The sequence below is a fragment of the Schistocerca gregaria genome, chromosome 1, assembly GCF_023897955.1.
Source record: "Schistocerca gregaria isolate iqSchGreg1 chromosome 1, iqSchGreg1.2, whole genome shotgun sequence".
Lineage (NCBI taxonomy): Eukaryota > Metazoa > Arthropoda > Insecta > Orthoptera > Acrididae > Schistocerca > Schistocerca gregaria.
In genome coordinates, this window is record NC_064920.1 from 640999667 (window position 1) to 641025167 (window position 25501).

Genomic DNA, 25501 nt, shown 5'->3' on the forward strand with positions numbered 1-25501 from the left:
TGATTTTGTTATACATCATTTCATGGTTATATTTAAGGCAGTGCTTGGTGATCACAGATTTATTTGGTAGTTTTAGTTAGGGGTGTTGCTGATGATCGTTGCACTCATTGATCCTATAAGTAAAGTTCAGAGAAAAATATATGTCTTTTCAGTGAGTCGTATTTACTACGTCACATTATAAAAAGTCCCCAAAAATGAACAGCTGTGTCACTATTATGATATGGGATTCCTAAAATACACAAGGAAGGCAGTTTACAAAGACCCATAGTTACTGATATTGATGCACCTAAACGCCATCTGTTGAAATAATTGAAACAGACTCTCAGAGAATGTGTGGGGAGGTGTGAAGACTACATTCATAGCCCACTTGAGCTGTGCACTGTCCAGTCAACTCTGGTCCCAAGATGCACATATGGCCTCCATCTTTATAAGACTCTCAACTTCTGAATTTTCAAAAATAATTGCAAAAAAGCTTGACAGTTACTTCACATCACCTTATGATGTAGTGATATACTGTACATGGAAATCTTTGAAGATATTGCACTATAATCAGCCGTGGTCAAACCATTGTGTTCCTACTGATACATGGACAACACCTTTGTAGTGTAGACACATGGAGTTAAAAAGCTTTAAGTATTTGTGGAATGTTTAAACTCTATCCATCCTAATACAAAATTTACAATGGAAGGCGGGGCCATTACCTTTCCTTCAGAGAAGAACAGATGGATCCCTGGGTCAGACTGTGTACAGAAAATTGGAGCGCACAAATATCTACTTCTACACTTTGAGCCATCACAATCCACAAAAAAATGATGTCATGGTAAAAACAGTGTTCCATAGAGCTCAAATGCCATCATATCATCAGAGCCTCACCAAATATTTACAATGTCTATGAATTTTGTTCCAGAGGAATGTGTGTTCAGATCAAGCCCTTAGATAGGAAATGAGACTAAGAAGTATAATCCACAAACACTTTTCTGCTTTATGCTGGCACAGTCTCCAGAAAGATTGGCAGACTATTATTGAAACATGGCATTCAGTGTAATTTAATCACATCAACAAAGATAAAAAAGTCTTATTTGTTACATTAAAGATGATCTAAGCCTCCAAAAGCAATGTGTATACCACATTCCCTGTCAATGTGGTATGTCTAACTTGGGGAAGAATATTAAAATAACTGAGGAGAGGTGCAAGGAACCAATGACATAACTAGCCAAAAAAAAAAACGAAGCAAATCATCTCTCTCTGAGCATAGTGAAATGTGATGAGATCAGCAGTGTGGTGCAAATACCAAGATTCTGGGACAGATTTGTTAATGAGTCTATGAAATAAAGATGGTGATGAACCTAATAAATCAAGAACATGGGGTTACATTTAAACAACTTGAAATATGTCTGCTTGTGTCTGTGTATGTGCGGATGGATATGTGTGTGTGTGTGTGTGTGCCAGTGTACACCTGTCCTTTTTTTCCCCTAAGGGAAGTCTTTCCGCTCCCGGGATTGGAATGACTACTTACCCTTTCCCTTAAAACCCACATCCTTTCATTTTTCCCTCTCCTTCCTTCCTTCCTGACGAAGCAACTGCCAGTTGCGAAAGCTCGTAATTCTGTGTGTGTGTTTGTGTGTTTTGTTCATGTGCCTGTCTGCCGGCGCTTTCCCGCTTGGTATATATATATATATATATATATATATATATATATATATATATATATATATATATATATATATATATATATATATATATATATATATATATTCGTGATGTAAATAAAATAGAAAGAAACTACCACATGGGAAAAGTCTATTAAAAACAAAGATTCCAAGACTTACCAAGCGGGAAAGCACCGGTAGACAGGTCCAATAAAATAACACACCAACACACACATGGTCTGGAAGTAAATTACGTATTATTATAATTAGGCAGGCTAAAATGTGGTGGATTACGGAAAAAGGGAAGATGAATACTTGTGACCGGATACTTCCTGGGACTGGATCAGACTCTGAATATGGCTCTCCAGCAGGGATACGACTTCCTAAAATCCTGCCCTGAAATGAGATCCATCCTTCATGAAATCCTCCCCACTCCACCAAGAGTGTCTTTCTGCCATCCACCTAACCTTCGTAACCTCTTAGTTCATCCCTATGAAATCCCCAAACCACCTTCCCTACCCTCTGGCTCCTACCCTTGTAACCGCCCCTGGCGTAAAACCTGTCCTATGCGCCCTCCCACCACCACCTACTCCAGTCCTGTAACCCGGAAGGTGTACACAATCAAAGGCAGAGCCACGTGTGAAAGCACCCACGTGATTTACCAACTGACCTGACTACACTGTGATGCTTTCTATGTGGGAATGATCAGCAACAAACTGTCCATTCGCATGAATGGACACAGGCACACAGTGTTTGTTGGTCATGAGGAACACCCTGTGGCTAAACATGCCTTGGTGCACGGCCAGCACATCTTGGCACAGTGTTACACCATCCGGGTTATCTGGATACTTCCCATCAACACCAACCTATCCAAACTCCGGGGATGGGAACTTGCCCTTCAATATATCCTCTCTTCTTGTTATCCACCAGGCCTCAATCTCCGCTAATTTCAAGTTTCTGCTCACCTGTCATTCAACATCATCTTTGCCTCCACACTTCCGCCTCGACTGACATCTCTGCCCAAACTCTTTGCCTTTAAATATGTCTGCTTGTGTCTGTGTATGTATGGATGGATATGTGTGTGTGCGCGAGTATATACCTATCCTTTTTTCCCCCTAAGGTAAGTCTTTCCGCTCCCGGGATTGCAATGACTCCTTACCCTCTCCCTTAAAACCCACATCCTTTCATCTTTCCTCTTCCTTCCCTCTTTCCTGACGAAGCAGCCACCGGTTGTGAAAGCTCAAAATTTTGTGTCTGTGTGTTTGTGTGTTATTTTATTGTGCCTGTCTACCGGCGCTTTACTGCTTGGTAAGTCTTAATATATATATTATATTAAAAACAATGATTCCAAGACTTACCAAGCGGGAAAGCGCCGGCAGACAGGCACAATGAACAAAACACACACACACACACACACACACACACACACACACACACACACACACACACACACAGAATTACTAGCTTTCGCAACCGATGGTTCCTTCTTCAGGAAGGAGAGGGAAAGACGAAAGGATGTGAGTTTTAACAGAGAGGGTAAGGAGTCATTCCAATCCCGGGAGCAGAAAGACTTCCCTTAGGGAAGTGTACACTCGCACACACACACACACACACACACACACACACACACACACACACACACACATATCCATCCGCACATACACAGACACAAGCAGACATATTTAAAGGCAAAGAGTAAGGGCAGAGATGTCAGTCGAGGCGGAAGTACAGAGGCAAAGAAGTTGTTGAAAGACAGGTGAGGTATGAGCAGCGGCAACTTGAAATTAGCGGAGGTTGAGGCCTGGCGGATATCGAGAAGAGGGGATATACTGAAGGGTGAGTTCCCATCTCCGGATTTCGGATAGGTTGGTGTTGGTGGGAAGTATCCAGATAACTCGGACAGTGTAACACTGTGCCAAGATGTGCTGGCCGTGCACCAAGGCATGTTTAGCTACAGGGTGATCCTCATTACCAACAAACACTGTGTGCCTGTGTCCATTCATGCGAATGGACAGTTTGTTGCTGATCATTCCCACATAGAAAGCGTCACAGTGCAGGCAGGTCAGTTGGTAAATCACGTGGGTGCTTTCACACGTGGCTCTGCCTTTGATTGTGTACACCTTCCGGGTTACAGGACTGGAGTAGGTGGTGGTGGGAGGGTGCATAGGACAGGTTGCAAGGGTAGGAGCCAGAGGGTAGGGAAGGTGGTTTGAGGATTTCATAGGGATGAACCAAGAGGTTACGAAGGTTAGGTGGACGGCGGAAAGACACTCTTGGTGGAGTGGGGATGATTTCATGAAGGATGGATCTCATTTCGGGGCAGGATTTTAGGAAGTTGTATCCCTGCTGGAGAGCCACATTCAAGGTCTGATCCAGTCCCGGGAAGTATTCTGTCACAAGTGGGGCACTTTTGGGGTTCTTCTGTGAGAGGTTCTGGGTTTGAGGGGATGAGGAAGTGGCTCTGGTTATCTGCTTCTGTACCAGGTTGGGAGGGTAGTTGCGGGATGCGAAAGCTGTTTTCAGGTTATTGGTGTAATGGTTGAGGGATTCAGGACTGGAGCAGATTCATTTGCCACGAAGGCCTAGGCTGTAGGGAAGGGACCGTTTGATATGGAATGGGTGGCAGCTGTCATAATGGAGGTACTGTTGCTTGTTGGTGGGTTTGATGTGGACGGATGTGTGAAGCTGGCCATTGGACAGATGGAGGTCAACGTCTAGGAAAGTGGCATGGGATCTGGAGTAGGACCAGGTGAATCTGATGGAACCAAAGGAGTTGAGGTTGGAGAGGAAATTCTGGAGTTGTTCTTCACTGTGAGTCCAGATCATGAAGATGTCATCAATAAATCTGTACCAAACTTTGGGTTGGCAGGCTTGGGTAACCAAAAAGGCTTCCTCTAAGTGACCCATAAATAGGTTGGCATACGAGGGGGCCATCCTGGTACCCATGGCTGTTCCCTTTAATTGTTGGTATGTCTGGCCTTCAAAAGTGAAGAAGTTGTGGGTCAGGATGAAGCTGGCTAAGGTGACGAGGAAAGAGGTTTTAGGTAGGGTGGCAGGTGATCGGCGTGAAAGGAAGTGCTCCATTGCAGCGAGGCAATGGACATGCAGGATATTCGTGTATAGGGAAGTGGCATCAATGGTTACAAGGATGGTTTCCGGGGGTAACAGACTGGGTATGGATTCCAGGCATTCGAGAAAGTGATTGGTGTCTTTGATGAAGGATGGGAGAATGCATGTAATGGGTTGTGGGTGTTGATCCACATAGGCAGAGATACGTTCTGTGGGGGCTTGGTAACCAGCTACAATGGGGCGGCCAGGATGTTTGGGTTTGTGAATTTTAGGAAGTAGGTAGAAGGTAGGAGTGCGAGGTGTTGGTGGGATCAGGAGTTTGATGGAGTCAGGTGAAAGGTTTTGTAGGGGGCCTAAGGTTCTGAGGATTCCTTGAAGCTCCGCCTGGACATCAGGAATGGGATTACCTTGGCAAACTTTGTATGTAGAGTTGTCTGAAAGCTGACGCAGTCCCTCAGCCACATACTCCCGACGATCAAGTACCACGGTCGTGGAACACTTGTCAGCCGGAAGAATGATGATGGATCGGTCAGCTTTCAGATCACGGATAGCCTGGGCTTCGGCCAATAAACACACCAGTCAACTCCTATCCCAAATCAAAGTCCTCAATCTTTCCTCTCCCACATCCACACCTGCTGTACATAGCATCCTCCTACAGGCCAACCGCAATTTAGAACAGCATGCGTGCCTGCCGGCACTTTCCCGCTTGGTAAGCCTTGGAATCTTTGTTTTTAATATATTTTTCCCATGTGGAAGTTTCTTTATATATATATATATATATATATACGCATTTTCTCATAATAGCTCACTGCAAAAGTGAGGATCCAGCTTATTTAGCTTATTTGCTTCCCCATCCTGCCCAATCCCAAATTTTCCTTCATCTCTAATGACTTCACTGTCAGCGAGATACTAAATCCAATTGTCCTTCCTTCTACCTTACTTTGTCATGCTTTGTCTACCTTACTTTGTCATGCTTCTATCTTGCTTAGTGACCTATATAACTTCCAGTAATTTCCAAGACAGAAAATCTATCTTCTGTTTCATTTGTTTCCAGCAAATTCACTGTTACATTTGCAGTATTGTTACACTCTGTTTTTGTTTTCTGTTGCTCTCTAATACAATCTGGTTTTCTGTTGTTGTTGGGGTCTTCAGTCCAGAGACTGGTTCTCCATGCTATTCTATTCTGTGCAAGCTTCTTCATCTCCCAGTACCCACTGCAACCTACATCCTTCTGAATCTGTTTAATGTATTCATCTCTTGGTCTCCCTCCATGATTTTTTACCCTCCACGCTGCCCTCCAATACTAAACTGGTGATCCCTCGATGCCTCAGAATATGTACTACCAACCAATCCCTTCTTATAGTCAAGTTGTGCCACAAACTCCTCTTCTCCCCAATTCTATTCAATACCTCCTCATTAGTAATGTGATCTACCCATTCAATCTTCAGCATTCTTCTGTAGCAGCAGATTTTGAAAGCATCTATTCTCTTTTTTGCCTAAACTATTTATCATCCATGTTTCACTTCCATACATGGCTACACTCCATGCAAATACTTTCAGAAAAGACGTCCTAACACTTAAATCTATGCTCGATGTTAACAAATTTATCTCCTTCAGAAATGTGTTCCTTGCCATTTCCAGTCTATATTTTATATTCTCTATACTTCAACCATCATCAGTTATTTTGCTCCCCAAATAGCAAAACTCCTTTACTATTTTAAGCATCTCATTTCCTAACCTAATACCTTCAGCATCACCCGACTTAATTCGACCACATTCCATTATCCCCGTTTTGCTTTTGTTGGTGTTCATCTTATATCCTCCTTTCAAGACACTGTCCATTCCGTTCAACTGCTCTTCCAAGTCCTTTGCTGTCTCTGATAGAATTACAATGTCATCGGCAAACCTCAAGGTTTTTATTTCTTCTCCATGGATTTTAATACCTACTCCAAATTTTTCTTTTGTTTCCTTTACTGCTTGCTCAATATACAAATTGAATAACATCCCTTCCCGACCACTGCTTCCCTTTCATACCCCTCGACTCTCATAACTGCCATCTGCTTCCTGTACAAATTGTAAATAGCCTTTCGCTCCCTGTATTTTAACCCTGCCACCTTTAGAATTTGAAAGAGAGTATTCCAGTCAACATTGTCAAAAGCTTTCTCTAAGTCTACAAATGCTAGAAACATAGGTTTGCCTTTCCTTAATCTTTCTTCTAAGATAAGTCTTAAGGTCAGTATTGCCTCACGTGTTCCAATATTTCTACGGAATCCAAACTGATCTTCCCCGTGGTTGGCTTCTAGCAGTTTTTCCATTCCTCTGTAAAGAATTCGCATTAGTATTTTGCAGCTGTGACTTATTAAACTGATAGTTTGGTAATTTTCACATCTGTCAACACCTGCTTTCTTTGGGATTGGAATTATTATATTCTTCTTGAAGTCTGAGGGTATTTCACCTACATCTTGCTGACCAGATGGTAGAGTTTTGTCAGGAGTGGCTCTCCCAAGGCCATCAGTAGTTCTTATGGAATGTTGTCTACTCCTGGGGCCTTGTTTCAACTCAGCTTTTTAAGTGCTCTGTCAAACTCTTCATGCAGTGTTGTATCTCCCATTTCATCTCCATCTACATCCTCTTCCATTTCCATAATATTGTCCTTAAGTACATCGCCCTTGTATAGACCCTCTATATACTCCTTCCACCTCTCTGCTTTCCCTTCTTTGCTTAGAACTAGGTTTCCATCTGAGCTCTTGATATTCATACAAGTGGTTCTCTTTTCTCCAAAGGTCTCTTTAATTCTCCTGTAGGCAGTATCTATCTTACCCCTAGGGAGATAACCCTCTACATCCTTACATTTATCCTCTAGCCATCCCTGCTTAGCCATTTTGCACTTCCTGTCGATCTCATTTTTGAGACATCTGTATTCCTTTTTGCCTGCTTCATTTATGGCATTTTTATATTTTCTCCTTTCATCAATTAAGTTCAGTATTTCTTCTGTTACCCAAAGAGTTCTACTAGCCCTCGTCTTTTTACCTCCAAAGATTACTCCAATTTTATTGCAGCAATGGAAAACTTGCCATCAAATGATGCTGGTATGGAAATATTGTGTGTTTCAATGAAAATACCATCTTTCTGTTGAAAAAATATAAAGATATGGAATTCAAACTGATCATCCTCTAGGTTGGCTTCTACCAATTTTTCCATTCTTCTATAAAAAATTTGTGTTACTATTTTGCAGCTGTGGCTTATTAAACTGATAGTTCAGTGATTTTCACATCTGCCAACACCTGCTTTCTTTGGGATTGAAATTATTATATTCTTCTTGGAGTATGAGAGTATTTCGCCTGTCTCTTACATCTTGCTGACCAGATGGTAGAGTTTTGTCAGGGCTGGCTGTTCGAAGGCTATCAGTAGTTCTAATGGAATGTTGTCTACTCCCGGGGCCTTGTTTCAACTCAGGTCTTTCAGTGCTCTGTCAGACTCTTCATGCAGTATCATATCTCCCATTTCATCTTCACCTACAGCCTCTTCCATTTCCATAATATTGTCCTCAAGAACATCGCCCTTGAATAGTCCCTCTATATACTCCTTCACCTTTCTCCTTCCCTTCTTCGCTGAGAACTGGGTTTCCATCTGAGCTCTTGATATTCATACAAGTGGTTCTCTTTTCTCCAAAGGTCTCTTTAATTTTCCTGTTTGCAGTATCTGCAGTAGGTACTGGGGGATAAGAAGCTCACACAGGATAGAGTAACATGGAGAGCTGCGTCAAACCTGTCTCAGGACTGAAGACCACAACAACAACAACAACAACAACATGCAGTATCTATCTTACCCCTACTGATATGTGCCTCTATATCCTTACATTTGTCCTCTAGCCATCCCTGCTTAGCCATTTTGCACTTCCTGTTGATCTCATTTTTGAGACATTTGTATTCCTTTTTGCCTGCTTCATTTACAGCATTTTTATATTTTTCTCCTTTTATCAATTAAATTCAATATCTCTTCTGTTATTGAAGGATTTCTACTAGCCCTCGTCTTTTTAACTACTTGATCCTCTGCTGCCTTCATTATTTCATCTCTCAAAGCTACCCATTCTTCTTTTACTGTATTGCTTCCCCCATTCTTATCAATTGTTCCCTAAAGCTATCCCTGAAACTCTCTACAATCTCTGGTTCTGTCAGTTAATCCAGATCCCATCTCCTGAAATTCCCCCCTTTTGGTAGTTTCTTCAGTTTTAATCTACAGTTCACAACCAATAGATTGTGGTCAGAGTCCACGTCTGCCCCTGGAAATGTCTTACAATTTAAAACCTGGTTCCTAAATCTCTGTCTTTCCATTATATAATCTATCTGAAACCTTTCAGTAGCTCCATGCCTCTTCCACGTATACAACCTTCTTTTATGATTCTTGAACCAAGTGTTAGCTATGATTCAGTTATGCTCTGTGCAAAATTCAACCAGGCGGCTTCCTCTTTCATTGTTTTATACAAGAGGATGCCATCATCATTTAACCGTGCAGTTGGTTTTCTGTATCAATGTCAAGTATATTTAGATCAGGAAACATCAGCTATCATAAAAAATTAAGAATTCAATAAAAATAGTCTAGACCAAATAAAATATTTTATTTTAAAAAATGGTGACCAGTTTTAATCAGTGGCTGATCATCCTCGGGCCATCACAAATAGTGTAAAGGGAGTAACATGAAAGTTGTTAGCGGACACATGAAAATAAACACAACAGTAAAAATACCATATAACTACAATAGAACTTAAGGAAGAGATACCCTTTCTGACTGCTGGAATTGGTGACATGGAGCACTATAGGTGAGACATTGTAAGAAGATTGCTGACAGGTTGCAGCTTTTCTGCCAGCTTTCAGCTGCATGTGAAAACAGTAGCTGTCTGCAGTGCTGTGACAACACTGAGACATTTACAAAATCATGTAACTTTATTGGTTGATATACAACCACAATCAAATGCATGTAGCCAACTGCAATTCTCAGGCATCAACGCCTGTCAACTCAATTGTAACTGCTCTAAGCTGTGAAAAGCATCTGCTGCATGACATGCAGTTGCTGTTGTATAAATAGCTAGAGCTCTGTCTACTGCCTCCAGAATTATATTAGTGATAGCCAGAGGCCATCAAATATGATTAATTTTATTCATATTTGACAGCCACTGGCTATCATGGTCGGCAGACTTCTCACCATTTATGCAGTGGCAACTTCATGTCATGCAACAGCTGCCCTTCACACCAGCCTAGAGCTGTTATTGCTATATGCCACCAAACCCAGCAGTCAGAAAAGGTATCTGTCCTTTCACTTATGTCATTGTTATAGTCTTTTACTGTTGTGTTTATCTTTGTTTACCCTGTAATAACTTTCATATTATTCCATTTAGCAATGATCTGAGGATTATTAGCCACTGTTCAAAACTGGCCATAAATAAAATATTTTATGCAATCTATGTTGTTTTTATTATATTTTAAATGTATTTAGCTCACAATTTATTTTTTCCATCAAACATACCTTTTAATGTAGTTTTTCCTTTGTGCTTTCTCAACATTTGGTACAAAATAAGTGCTGTGAATGATGACACTTCATTTACTAACCTTTCTGAAATTAATTAGAAAAGCCATGTTTATGAAAAGCTATGTTTATTAAATGCTGACTGTTTCAATCATCACATGATCATCTTCAGACATTCAACCATATTTATGGAAATGGCTGTGCATGGAGCAGGAACTGCTGAACCAACTGCAGTTGACTATCGTCATTCAGCAGTTCCTGGTCTATGCACGGCCATTGTCCATCAATAATGTTGAAGATCTGAAAATAAAAACTGGTCACCTTTTAATAAACATGCCATGTGATCAAGACTGTTTTATAATTAATTTCAAATATTACATTGTGACTGCTGACTTTCTCCAACAATGTTTTCAAAAAATATTTAAGAATGTCTTTCTGTTTCTAGAATGATTGTGTTTTATTTCCTCTTCTAACAGTCTGCCATTTATAAAACTAAGTTTTAATTGCTCACTTCATTTAGTCTTCTAAGCCTTAACAAAAACTTCATATTCTGAAACACTGTTAACAACAAATTGCAAACAATATCAGCTTCTTAATTGTTATAAGGTTCAAAAACTGATTTAGGAGATTATTAAAATTAGAATTAAACTTGTTAACAATTCATTACCTGTTGAAAGTTGATTAGCATTTTCCAGTGAAAAATTTAGTTCATAATTTCAACATGTCATAGGAAGTTCTTTGGCATACTCTCAGCCGAGCCTTTATCTGTGCATGCTATCATCTTTCTTTGTAAGGATTTTCAATAAAGCTCAATCTTATGCACATAAAAGAGAGTTTCAGTCCTAAATTTCCATTTGCTGGATTTGTTCCATCAAATGGAGATCATCTATATTTTTGTAGTTCCTATTTCAGCATTGTTAGTTTTATGCTCCACTGTAGTTGCCTTCTTATGAGTTACTAATGCCATACGATAAAACCTCAGGCAGTTCACTGGGACTGAATACATAAATTAAATTTTTGAGACACTCTGACAGTAAGCCCCACATGTCAGCAGAAAGAAAACTGTCTGAACAATGAGATTACAAAGAAAAGCAGTACATATTAAAGTAAGTTGATCATTATAACATGGCTATTGCATATTTACCATCAAAACATAAATACATATTAATTGTGGAAACCATAAGTATTCTCATGAAATACTGTAAATATTTCAAGTAGAATTACATTAATCTCTTTTTCACTATATTAACTGTACAGAGAAGGCATAATATCTTACAATGACATTTTTCACATCAGAAATTATATTATTTCATAAAGAAAAATCAGAACACACATACACAATAAATCTAAATATGTGCTTTCCTGGTTTCTGTACACACTACACCGATCAATATTATGAAGTTTCTGCGAGGAGGGTATATGTAAAACTAAATAAATTTCATAAATGAGCTGAACTCATTAATTAAGAATGTATTATGTATTATGTTTTATGACCAAAATAAATGCAATAAAAGTCTCATAACTGGGCATAAATTTCCAGTGAAATTATACATTGCAAAAAAAATACTTTCAAAATTTAAGAGATTTTTGAAAAGAATGTCATAAATCTAATCAAGATTATCAATATACTCTCAAGTGTGATGTAATAAACATCATAAAACTATTTTTAGTATAGTCACAGCCATGGTGTTAGACCATATTTGGACAGTTTTTCAAGTGAATTTATTGTACACAATTTATTTACTTACCGATTCTCCCTTGTCACCCTTTTCACCTTTCTGTCCAGGGTAGCCCTAAAAATCAGAAAACTTCAGGTCAAAGTTTGCTTGCATTCACAGATGTCCATAGGTAGAGTTTTACTAACTATCTGGTGTTTCTCCTATGTCTCATTTGTAGAATTAAAATAGCTTCAGTATCCTGGAGCTCTCACATACAGTATCAATCTAATTAACTCATTACATCACCATGATAGCTTAAAAATAAATGTGAGCAATGGTTTGGTTTTTAAAGCAAATAACAAATTAAAAGAGAGGAGACATTTAGTACTGCTTACATTTAAACATGTGTTTAATCAAAGAAATTAAATGGGCAGACAGATGATACGAACAAAGATTGGTAAAAAATGATTCATAAACATTTAAGATTTAGGAAACACATGTAACTGTTGAAAACAGAACTAATGTACATCTGACCCCAAAACCTGTCATGTATCACTGACACAAATAAAACACACTTTGAACAATACAGCCATCACATGAAAATGCACACACAAACACGGAGACCAACTAAAACTGTTCGTAAGTTGCCAATCCAGTCATCTGGAAGTTGGGCTCTCAATGATGTTTTGATGGTGCTATGCCATGATCCAACCCTGTAGTTTGGCACTGGATGGTAGGCAGTGGTCTTGATGTGGTGTGTACCTTGGGTCACTGAGACGTGAGTCAACAATTGACACTCAAACTGTGTCCTCAGTTGGTGGTGACCAGTTTTGGGACTCCAAAACATGTGATCCATGATAATAAGAGAGTCCTGGCAACATTTTCTGCAGAGATGTTCTTCAATGGAACTTCCTCTGGCCAATGTGTAAACCTGTCCGTCATTATGAAATGAGAGGTGACACCCTGAGAGCAAGGTAGATCAAATATACAGCTTCACAGAAAGTTCCACAAGCTCTGGTTGTACATTCTGAAAGCTTTGTACATTGGCAGTGAACACCTGCTTTGCCCATAGGTTTACATCTTGTTTCAATGAAGACAAAGAAGTCTTCTTGAATCATGTCTTCTGTACACTTGATGCCAGGTTAAGCCAAGTCATGTAACGTATGGAAGACTTCTTGACAGAGGGATGGAGGAATGTATGATTTGAGCTTACTTGTAAAATTATCACAAAGTACTTTTAATCAACCAGGCAACAATATTGTCTGAATTCTTCACTTTGATGAGTTCTGAGTCACTGCTTCATGCTTTTGCAATTTTTGAAATGAAATACTGGTTGGCAAAATGATGTCTGTCACTCCAGAATTGTGTACCAGAAAGGTATCAAATATTTGTGGAGCGCTGAATAAGAAATTCCACCTGGTGTAGTTGCCTGGGTGTTGCTTTTTATGGGCACTTTTTAAACACAAATGTTAATTAAATGTAACCGTAGGCTTCTGCGGCTGTTGTCAACGTCAATAAAATTCTTCTGGGTTAGAGACCGCATTGTCATTTATAAAATTCCAACGTTTCGGCGTCTGTTGCAAGACGCCTTCCTCAGGGTGTGTTGCTAACTGCTGAATGCGCAAGTCAGTTTTGACGTGAAATCTTTGTTCACGAATGTACCCGTGACGGACACCATGAACATCTTAGAGGAACGCATGGCACCTGACATCAGCGAGCTAGTGCGCCACTGTTTGACGACCACCTATTTTAGGTGGAAAGGGAATTTTTACGAGCAGACGGATGGTGTTGCTATGGGCTCCCCTCTTTCGCCAGCTGCAACAGACATTTTTATGCAAGCATTCGAAGAAACAGCACTCCTGTCCACGCCATTACGCCCGGAATGCTGGCTACGATACGTGGATGACACCTTTGTTATCTGGCCACATGGAGAAGAAGAGCTTCAGAACTTCCACAAACATCTTAACCAGCAGCACAGCAAAATTCATTTTACCATGGAGATTGAAAAGAACGGGGTATTGCCTTTTCTCGACGTAGAGGTTTATCGTAAGCCAGACGGGAAGCTTGGACACAGAGTTTACAGGAAGCTCACCAACACGGACAGGTACCTGCATCCTCCCACCACCATCCTATGTAAAAGAATTCGGCCCTGCGAACTTTAACTAAGAGAGCCTACAGGATCAGCGATGAATACAACCTGCAAGCTGAACTGCAGAACCTCAGGACCATTTTTGGAGCAAATGGCTACGACTTGAGGCTGATACGCAAAACCATGGCGCCGAAGGAGGAGGGCAACAGGGAAATACAGAACGAAGCACAGAACACCGCCGTGCTTCCGTATGTACAAGGGGTTACTGAACGTCTGGGCAAAATTCTCCATCGGGCAGGTATTAAGCCGATTTTTCGTAGCAACAACAAAATAAAAGACATTCTGGGCTCGACAAAAGATACAATTGACAAGTTTCATGCCACCGGAGTTTATGAAATCGAGTGTGAATGTGGACTGGTGTATGTAGGTGAGACTGGGCGTCCAATAAGCACGAGGCTAACTGAACATGAGATATATATCCGCCTCAAACAATATAGCAAATCAGCGGTGTCAGAACATCATGAGCAGTGTAGGATGAACATCGAATTTTGAGAGGCCTGAGTACTGGCGAAAAAGCCATTCAGTTTGAGGAGGAAGATTAGAGAGGCTATAGAAATAGCCAAGTGACCTGATAATATGAACAGAGAAGACAGGTACAGACTTCCAGCATCTTGGCTGCCTGCTGTGACAGCTTTGCGGAAGGACAGCTCGCGCAAAGCAACAGGCGTGTGGTAGGCCACAGCGGAGGATGGTACACAGAGCGCTGACGCGGCCTAGTCGATACTAGGCAGTTAGTAAACAACGCTACGCTGCAGTCGCCGCTAAGTCTCCTATTCGCCGATTTCCACCAATGGCAGGCAGGAAAGGAAACTCCAATGGAAAACACCTATTTCCACCAATAACAAGACGCAACGCAAACGCCAATAAAATGAACTCCTAGTACCCTTCCTCCTCATCCTCACATCCAATCACAACACTCTCCCATAGTATATATGTACCCACACTTGCGCACTTTCAGCAGTTAGCAACACACCCTGAGGAAGACGTCTTGCAACAGACGCCGAAATGTTGGAATTTTATAAATGACAATGTGGTCTCTAACCCAGAAGAATTTTATTGACACAAATGTTAATTGTTTGTGTTCTGTGAATGTTGTTAATTCTCTGCCTTCCAGAATATAACAAAAGTATTTGACTGCAAAAGAGCCTGCCACTAACTCATGATTGTAGGTACTACATTATGTGTCAGTGAGAGACTGGGAGAAAAACACAAAAGTTCAGGTGTTGCAATTGGAGTAAAGAAGCACCCATAAGACAGTCTGATGCATCAGTCATCAAAATTAAGGAAAAATCTGTTCAGAGATAAGTGAGCTAAGTTGTATTAGCTAATTCTTCTTTTAACTTCTTGATCGATTTGTCTGCTTCATCAGTCCATTTAATAGGGTGATTTCCTTCCTTCTGGTGTTCCTGCACCTTTAAGACAGAGCTTATGGATTTCTGTAGTATGCGCTAACATATGTCTGCAGAAACTCATCAGTCCTAAAAAACAGCATAGTTCTACCACTGTTTTAGGATGAGGGAAGTCCTTAATTATTTTTGCTTTTCCTTCTAATTGTGAAATCCCTTAATGTGACACATGATTACTCTAGAATGATAGCTCTTTCTTTCCAAAAATCCATTTTCAAACATTAATTTTAAGGTTATTCAGTTATTCAAGAAGTTGTTGCAGATGCAATATATGTTCTCCATCTCATGCTGAACCAATGAGAAAATCATCTAAATAGGAATACATAAAAGGTAAATCATTCAAAATGCTACAAGTATATCAATAGAATGTTTGCTCTGCATTGCACAGATCAGCTGGCATCTTAAAAAATTTGAAGGCCAAATGGTGTGATAACAATTGTTTAAAGCACATCTGGCACAAAAGGAATATGGTAGTAAGACCAGTTTCTGAGATATCTTTCTCTTAGATTGTCGGCAGATGAAATCTTGTAAATGTGGTATTTGATCATGGTCTGGCAATGTGAGAGCATTTAAAGCTTTATAATCTCCACAGGCCACCAAGTTCCATCTTTCTTTGGAACAAGATGGATAGGACTATCTGGGTAGCTTTGAGCACAACAAATATCAAGACATCAGATCGTGAAATTTAAGTGTTGCTTGTGCTAATTTTTCTGTCGGCAGGCATATGGCTTCTGCATGAACTGGATGTCCTGTTGTGATAGTGCATTGCACGTTAACTTCAGTAACACTGTAATTATGTTTCTTTGTGAGAACATTAAGACATCTCTTCAGAAAGTCTTGATACTTGTGCTTTGAGTCAATATAAAACACTAAACTGTCAGTAATTATGTCAGCACAGTCTATATCAGTGGCTTAAGTTACTCAATTGAGTAAGTTTTTTTGTTTAACAATGAGCAACAGACTATAATGGCACAAGAAATCAGCACCAATAATTGGATGGCAAACATCTGGAAGAACAAATGGCAATGGAAATCTTCTTTGATGGACTCTTTCATATTGCATAGTCAGTCACTACATGTATATATTATGGACCTGTTTGAAGTATAGATTTGTTATTTCTGAACATTCTTGTGATTTGATACTGTTGTTGGCAATACAGAAACATCTGCTCCAGAATCAACCAAAAAGCAAAGATATACGTTATGATCTGTTTTGAAAAAGTAACGAAATCAGTCTCCTCACTTTTTGTCACATCAAGTAAGTAGTGTGCTAGTTTTCTGTTTGAGCTTCAGCAGATTGTTAAGAAATAAATGAACATGATGGTGAGCATTTCTTAGCATTCTGTCTGAATTTATAATAATACCAACACATGGGATGTTTCTGTGCATGCCAGAGTGATTTCATCTGCTTCTTGATCATGTCCCAGTTCATAGTTTTTGAATCTGGATTGTTAGTTCTAAATGCTATCTTTTCAGATTGGGAAGTCTGTCATGTTGAGTTAGAGATGAAAAAGTTTCAGCACTATATATGAAATGATTGTCACCATACTCTCTACGATTTTATCAGCAGTAGAAGTCACTGCATGAGGCTTACATCTTGACTAGCTACTAGTGCAGAACATGCATTGGTTGGTAGACGCTGAAGAAATATCATTCTTAAAAAGCCATCATTTACTTGCATTGTGGCAATTGTACAAATCTCTCCAGCAAAGTAGATGGCTCTTTGCCTCCTAGTACTACTTCTGTTTTTTGTCTTCCAATTCTGTGGAAAGACATGTCTTTAAATCTGTTTATGAGAAAGCTGACAATGGTTTAGAAATGAAATTAGATCAGCAACTTTGCTGCCAAGTGATCCCAAAATGATATTTGTCATACTAAAACCATATCTTTATATTTTTTCAACAGAAAGATGGTATTTTCATTGCCACACACAATATTTCCATACCAGCATCATTTGATGGCAAGTTTTCCATTGCTGCAATAAAATTGGAGTAATCTTTGGAGGTAAAAAGACGAGGGCTAGTAGAACTCTTTGGGTAACAGAAGAAATACTGAACTTAATTGATGAAAGGAGAAAATATAAAAATGCCATAAATGAAGCAGGCAAAAAGGAATACAGATGTCTCAAAAATGAGATCGACAGGAAGTGCAAAATGGCTAAGCAGGGATGGCTAGAGGATAAATGTAAGGATGTAGAGGGTTATCTCCCTAGGGGTAAGATAGATACTGCCTACAGGAGAATTAAAGAGACCTTTGGAGAAAAGAGAACCACTTGTATGAATATCAAGAGCTCAGATGGAAACCTAGTTCTAAGCAAAGAAGGGAAAGCAGAGAGGTGGAAGGAGTATATAGAGGGTCTATACAAGGGCGATGTACTTAAGGACAATATTATGGAAATGGAAGAGGATGTAGATGGAGATGGAATGGGAGATACAATACTGCATGAAGAGTTTGACAGAGCACTTAAAAAGCTGAGTTGAAACAAGGCCCCAGGAGTAGACAACATTCCATAAGAACTACTGATGGCCTTGGGAGAGCCACTCCTGATAAAACTCTACCATCTGGTCAGCAAGATGTAGGTGAAATACCCTCAGACTTCAAGAAGAATATAATAATTCCAATCCCAAAGAAAGCAGGTGTTGACAGATGTGAAAATTACCAAACTATCAGTTTAATAAGTCACAGCTGCAAAATACTAATGCGAATTCTTTACAGAGGAATGGAAAAACTGCTAGAAGCCAACCACGGGGAAGATCAGTTTGGATTCCGTAGAAATATTGGAACACGTGAGGCAATACTGACCTTAAGACTTATCTTAGAAGAAAGATTAAGGAAAGGCAAACCTATGTTTCTAGCATTTGTAGACTTAGAGAAAGCTTTTGACAATGTTGACTGGAATACTCTCTTTCAAATTCTAAAGGTGGCAGGGTTAAAATACAGGGAGCGAAAGGCTATTTACAATTTGTACAGGAAGCAGATGGCAGTTATAAGAGTCGAGGGGTATGAAAGGGAAGCAGTGGTCGGGAAGGGATGTTATTCAATCTGTATATTGAGCAAGCAGTAAAGGAAACAAAAGAAAAATTTGGAGTAGGTATTAAAATCCATGGAGAAGAAATAAAAACCTTGAGGTTTGCCGATGACATTGTAATTCTATCAGAGACAGCAAAGGACTTGGAAGAGCAGTTGAACGGAATGGACAGTGTCTTGAAAGGAGGATATAAGATGAACATCAACAAAAGCAAAACGGGAATAATGGAATGTGGTCGAATTAAGTCGGGTGATGCTGAGGGAATTAGATTAGGAAATGAGACACTTAAAGTAGTAAAGGAGTTTTGCTATTTGGGGAGCAAAATAACTGATGATTGTTGAAGTAGAGAGGATATCAAATGTAGACTGGCAATGGCAAGGAAAGCGTTTCTGAAGAAGAGAAATTTGTTAACATCGAGTATAGATTTAAGTGTCAGGAAGTCGTTTCTGAAAGTATTTGTATGGAGTGTCACCATGTATGGAAATGAAACATGGACGATAAATAGTTTGGACAAAAAGAGAATAGATGCTTTCGAAATGTGGTGCTACAGAAGATTGCTGAAGATTAGATGGGTAGATCACATAACTAATGATGAAGTGTTGAATAGAATTGGGGAGAAGAGGAGTATGTGGCACAACTTGACGAAAAGGAGGGACAGGTTAGTAGGACATGTTCTGAGGCATCAAGGAATCACAAATTTAGCATTGGAGGGGAGCGTGGAGGGTAAAAATCGTAGAGGGAGACCAAGAGATGAATACACAAAGCAGATTCAGAAGGATGTGGGTTGCAGTAAATACTGGGAGATGAAGAAGCTTGCACAGGATAGGGTAGCATGGAAAGCTGCATCAAACCAGTCTCAGGACTGAAGACCACAACAACAACAACAACTTTGGAGTGAATCTTATATAGCCACAATCATTATACACTCACTGCTTGTGGGTGCTAGTGAAAATAATTACATGCAAAGTAAACTACCATGAATGCATACATATATATTTTTAATATCAGTTGCAATGGAAATGCGAAGTAATTAAAAACCAAAGATCAATAACTCCAATATCTACCTATAATTTTTACAGAGTTTACATTTCTCTGCATTCATTATGCAGTCATTCATTCATTATGATCTGTGGATCTGTTGGCCAGAAATGAAAGATACATATATGAGGGGCAGTCAAACAGTTTTAAGAAATTCAATGTAACTGTTTTGCTGCCCTTTTATTACGCTGATTAATTACTCTGACTTATCTAATTATTCTTGACTACTCTGCAATAATTTGTAAGCAGTGTCATAGTTCAAGCAAAGGCTGAACATCAAATGCAAGTGCAGATTGAGGAAATCTGGTGCAGAGCCTTTGTTTGCAGTTTATGGGGATGCTGGTTTAAAGAAAACAGCCATTTGCAAGAGGTTTTCGAGAAATGTTTGGTGGACAGGGATCACTGAAAGATGAGCATCACAGTGTAAGACAATCAACATTCAGAAATGAAAAATTGGTCAAGCAAGTGAAGTGGTTAGTTAGATCATACTGATAATTGACTCTTGACAAGCTGGCACAAAAACTGCGCATCTCTCATGGATCCAGACACACAATCCTATCACATGATTTTAAGATGAAACATGTCAGTGCAAAGTTGTTCCTGTGAGTACTGAATTCAGATCAAATGGAAACTTGTTTGTTGACTATGACCAAAAGCACAGAGGGCTCAACATATCTTCACACAATCATTCCTGGTGATGAGACCTGAGTGAACAAAGACAACCCAGGTCAAAAAATGAAGTCATCAGGATGGCACAAAGCACATCACGTCAATTCAAAACAAAAGTGATGCTCATTGTGTTTTTGACAATGAAGGTGAGGTGCATTGTGAATTTGTATCATCTGCTGTTAATGGCCCTTTCTACATGCAGGTTTTGAAACCACCGAGGGAGGCAATCTGAAGAAAACATACTGCAAGGAGGATGGATGCTGCAACACAACAGTGCTCTGTCCCACACATCACTTATTGTGAGGATGTGGCTCACAGAAACAAATATTCCACTCCTCTACCAGCCTCCCTACTCAGGGGATTTAGCACTGACAGATTTCTGACTTTTAGCCAATATCAAAAAGATCCTCAAAGTTTCATTTTTCCACTAAGATTACGAATGAACTTCACAGGATACAGCAGGAGTGATTGAAAAAGTGTGTGTGTGTGTGTGTGTGTGTGTGTGTGTGTGTGTGTGTGTGTGTGTGTGTGTGTGTGTGTGTGTGTGTGTGCTGAAGGATCCTGTTTTGAAAGTAAATATGTACCTATATTGTAGTAATAAATAGTTATAATGAAATCTAGGGAACTTTTTGACTGTCCACCATATTTCACAACATTTATTTTCCATAATCCTTCCCCAAAGAGGGTAAAAAACTGGGAGGAGACAGTGTCTCATAAACAGAACTACAAAATCTATTCAATCTCTATTTATGTCATCAACCCAGTTCATTAAAGTGGAAGGAAGTCATTCTAAGACAAATATATTAAATGCAAGGAAGGCAAATGTTCAAAAATTATGGTATTCAATATATCTGGTGGTACTTTACTATTTGATCATATAAATTTTTCTTGAATCATGACACAGCCATTGAGATTCTTCTTCATGAAGGGATCTGTGGGAATGCAAAACTGACCAGTGAAATGCCAGTTCATTCCTTACCAGTGTAGCAGCTTTTGGCGTGCAACATTGGCTGTCCCTACTGCCCTCACCCGGATGTAATGTTTTATCGGTTACAGCACTCAGTTACCACAACTGCACATTGCATCTTATAATCATTGTTTACTAGTGAACTTCATTTCCAGGTATCCATGTTCACACATCAGTGAATCAGTCACCATGTGCAGCGCCATTCCCCTCTGTAAATAGGTAACAACACCAGTGTGTGCTATAGTTAAAGTTATGACAACTTTCAATCACATGTGGTAAATACTAAATCTTGAACTTACCAGTCTTTTTTTCCAGGGGTGTGCAACAGTAAAATTTGAATTAACTCAAAGAATTATTTTGATTAACCTTCTACAAGTTGGGAAGTTGAGAGAGATGAAAATTCAGTTTTGTTTATCTCAAACATTGATAAAACTCCTTGGATTTCCTCAAATTGCACTAGTTGCCCAATATCTCTTCTGGCAACTCTCAATATATCGATTGGTGCTAAGCTTTAATATTCAATGACCTTTGAAAATTCATCAATGAAATTTGGCCCTCAAATCAATCATCACATGATGGTGACAGACTAAAAAATTCATACACATCTTTATCACATTCCAACATGTCAATATTTTTGATTGAGAAACACATAAACTTTCACAGTTATTGATGTAAATTTTCACATCAGGAGGGTAAGAGCAGCCAGCTCGTGGTCACTGGTGGCAGAGGTAGGAAATATGCTACCGACTGCTAGTTGTGGTGCCTTTCCTCTACATGAACCAGAATACCAACAGAATATTGAGTATACAATTCATACATTTTAGTTACAACAACAATATTTAACACTAATGCCATTCAGTATAGTTCACCATATCAGTATGATATTGACTCACCTACCAACAGAGGGGTAGGACATGGTGTAACTGTCACTCATACAAAACTCAATTTAGCCTTTTTTCACATGATACACTGAGAACTGTGGATTAAGGGCAACAGACTGAATCCAGATTTCTAGAAAGCTTTTGACATGATGCCCCACTGGAGGCTCTTAACGAAGGTACAAGTTCACAGATATCTGAGTGGTTTGAAGACTTCTTAAATAATAGAAAGCAGTATGTTGGCCTCGACAGCAAATGTTCATAAAAGACAAGGGTCTCATCATGAGTGCCCCAGGCAGGTGTGATAGGACAGCTGTTGTTCCCTATGTACATAAATGATTTGGCAGACAGGGTGGGCAGCACTCTGAAGTCATTTGGTAATAATGACATAGTGTACAGTTAGGTGTAGGATGATAAAAGACAACTTAGATAAAATTTCCAGTTGGTGTGATGAATGACACCTAGCCCTATAGGAGAAAAACATAAGTTGATACAGATGAGTAGGAAGATCAAACCTGTAATGTTCAGATACAGCCACATTGTTTAAATATCTGGGCATAATGTTGCACAGCAATATGAGATGGAACGAGCATGTCAGAACTGTGGTACGGAAAGCAAATGGTCTACTATTGTTTATTGGGAGAATTTTAGGAAAGAGTGGTTTACCTGTTAATGAGACTGCATTTAGGAAGCTAGTGTGACCTGTTATCAAGTACTGCTTGAGTGTTTGGATTCGTACAGGTCCGATTGAAGGAAGACATCAAAGCATCTAAGAGGTGGGCTGCTAGATTTGTTGCCAGTAGATTTGAACAACATGTAAGTGTTACAGAGATGCTTTGGGAACTCCACTGGGAATACCTCGAGGGAAGGCTATGTTCTTTTCAAGAAACACTACTGAGAAAATTTGAGATCAGGCATTTGAAGCTGACTGCCAAAAATTCTATTGCCACCAACATACACTGCATGCAAGGACGACGAAGATACGGTATGAGAAATTAGGGCTCATACAGAGGTGTATATAAACAGTCATTTCTTCCTCCCTTTATTTGCGAGTGGAACAGGAAAGGTTAACATCTAGTAGTGGTACAGGGTTCCCTCTGCCATGCACCACACAGTGGCTTTTGGAGTATGTATGCAGATGTAGATGTAGATATCAAGGTGAAATAGCTATGCTTGCTGTAATACCACTCCTAACATACATCATTTATTTTTCTTCTTTCTATTCCAGATGCAGTACACATACTATACAAATCAAGTTCTTATATAAAGTATATTTTTGAAAAGTTCATTATAAATGTATAATTTCTGGGCTGCTAAGAAAAATGTTGTAAGTAGTTCATTAAGAAACATTTTATTTAAAGAAATGTTAAAAATCTATGATTCACTAGAACCACATGAACTTTGAAATTTGACCCCAGCAGTAATAGTTTGTTTCACGTCTAACTACATTAACCTAAAACCTTCATTCACTGCTTCTAAAGACCATCATGTCTTTTCTGAAAACAGTGTAACTGAACTTATTCATTAATGTATATTATTCAGTAATGTATATTTTCCAGAATGTTTGAATGTTAGACAGTGATAATTTTGGAAATTTGGTTCCATAGTAATGTAGTGCTACTTTGTCTGTTTCCAAAAATTTATTGCTAATTTTACTGGAATAACATGTCACTGTATGAAATATTTTAGTTAGAAATTATTAAGTTTCCAGAATATTCTTTGCAGGAGTTGACTTTCTAAATCTCAGGGATAAAAGTTCATGCCAAAAATTTCGCTACGTGAAACATACCCCATCATTTTTACCATTTTGAGCATATTAACCAATTTTTAATCAAAATAACTTATCTGGGCAGTGAATACGTGCAGTCTGTTCTTCTCTGTCTTTTATGTTGCTACTAAAAAAGTAATAACTTTGTAATTTAATATTTTCCACTGAAGAGCCAAAGACACTGGTACACCTGCCTAATATCGTATAGGTTCCCCACAAGCATGCAAAAGTGCCAAAACACAACATGGCATGGACTCGACTAATGTCTGAAGTAGTGCTGGAGGGAACTGACACCATGAATCCTGCAAGGCTGTCCATAAATATGTAAGAGTATGAGGGGGTGGAGATCTCTTCTGAACAGCACATTGTGAGGCATCACAGATGCACTCAATAATGGTCATGTCTGGGGAGTTTGGTGACCAGCAGATGTGTTTAAAATCAGAACAGTGTCACTGGAGCCACTCTGCAACAATTCTGGATGTGTGGCATTGTCCTGCTGGAATTGACCAAGCCTGTTGGAATCCACAATGGACATGAATGGATGCAGGTGATCAGACAGGATGCTTATTTGTGTGTCACCTGACAGAGTTACATCTAGACATATCAGGGGTCCCAACTGCATGTGCCCCACACCTTTTCAGAGCCTCCACCAGCTTGAACAGTCCCCTGCTGATGTGCAGAGTCCATGGATTCATATGGTTGTCTCCATATCCGTACACGTCCATCCACTCCATACACTTTGAAATAAGACTTGTCTGACCAGGCAACATATTTCCAGTCATCAAGAATCCAATCTAGGTGTTGACGGGTCCAGGCCAGGCATAAAGCTTTGTGTTATGCAGTCATCAAGGGTACACGAGTGGGCCTTCGGCTCTGAAAGCCCTTATCGATAATATTATGTTGAATGGTTTGCATGCTGACACTTGTTGATGGCCCAGCATTGAAATCTGCAGCAATTTGTGGAGGGGTTGCACATGTGTCACGTTGAATTCTTCTCTTCAGTCATTGTTGGTCCTGTACTTGCAGGATCTTTTTCCAGCTGCAGTGATCTTAGAGATTTGGTGTTTTATCAGATTCCTGATATTCATGGTACACTTGTGAAATGGTCAAATGGGAAAATCCCCCTTCATAGCCATCTCACAGATGCTGTGTCTCATTGCTCATGTGCCAATTATAGCACTCACTTGTATCGTGATAACCTGCCACTATAGCAGCTATAACCAATCTGACAACTGAGACACTTGTTGTCTTATATAGGCATTGCCAACAACAGTGCCATATTCTGCCTGTCTATATATCTCTGTATTTGAACACACATGCCTATACCAGTTTCTTTGGAGCTTCAGTATATGATAACTGTCCTGCACAAATCTTTAAATAGGGTACATCCACAAAGTCAGAGTGAGTCTTTACCAACCAAAGATACAGAACATTTAGTAGTATGTGGCCAGTCTGTGGATAGATTTAATTAAGCAGTGTCACAGTTCACATCAAACATTCATTAGTTAATGTTGCATGTCAGTTATTTCAGATTGTTCTTTCATAGATTAATGTTTATTCAGTCACCATACAGCTTTTGTCAAGATCAGTCGTATGGGTAATGCTTTAACTGGACAAAGACTGAGTATGAACCATGCATAACTGCCACTCGTTAATTTGGATTGATAATAGTCTATGTGAGTTTGATGATCTGAAGTACA

At 39.5% G+C, this 25501-nt stretch overlaps 1 protein-coding gene across 5 annotated transcripts in view; it reads right to left on the reverse strand.

The window, feature by feature from the left end:
- The window catches only part of LOC126360585 (collagen alpha chain CG42342-like), a 1334941-nt gene that overhangs the window by 329556 nt on the left and 979884 nt on the right, over positions 1–25501 (reverse strand). For all 5 annotated transcript variants that reach the window (XM_050007726.1, XM_050007725.1, XM_050007724.1 and 2 more), the window contains one exon: positions 11990–12034. In XM_050007726.1, the coding sequence (XP_049863683.1) occupies positions 11990–12034 (45 nt within the window). The remainder of the gene's footprint in view (positions 1–11989; positions 12035–25501) is intronic.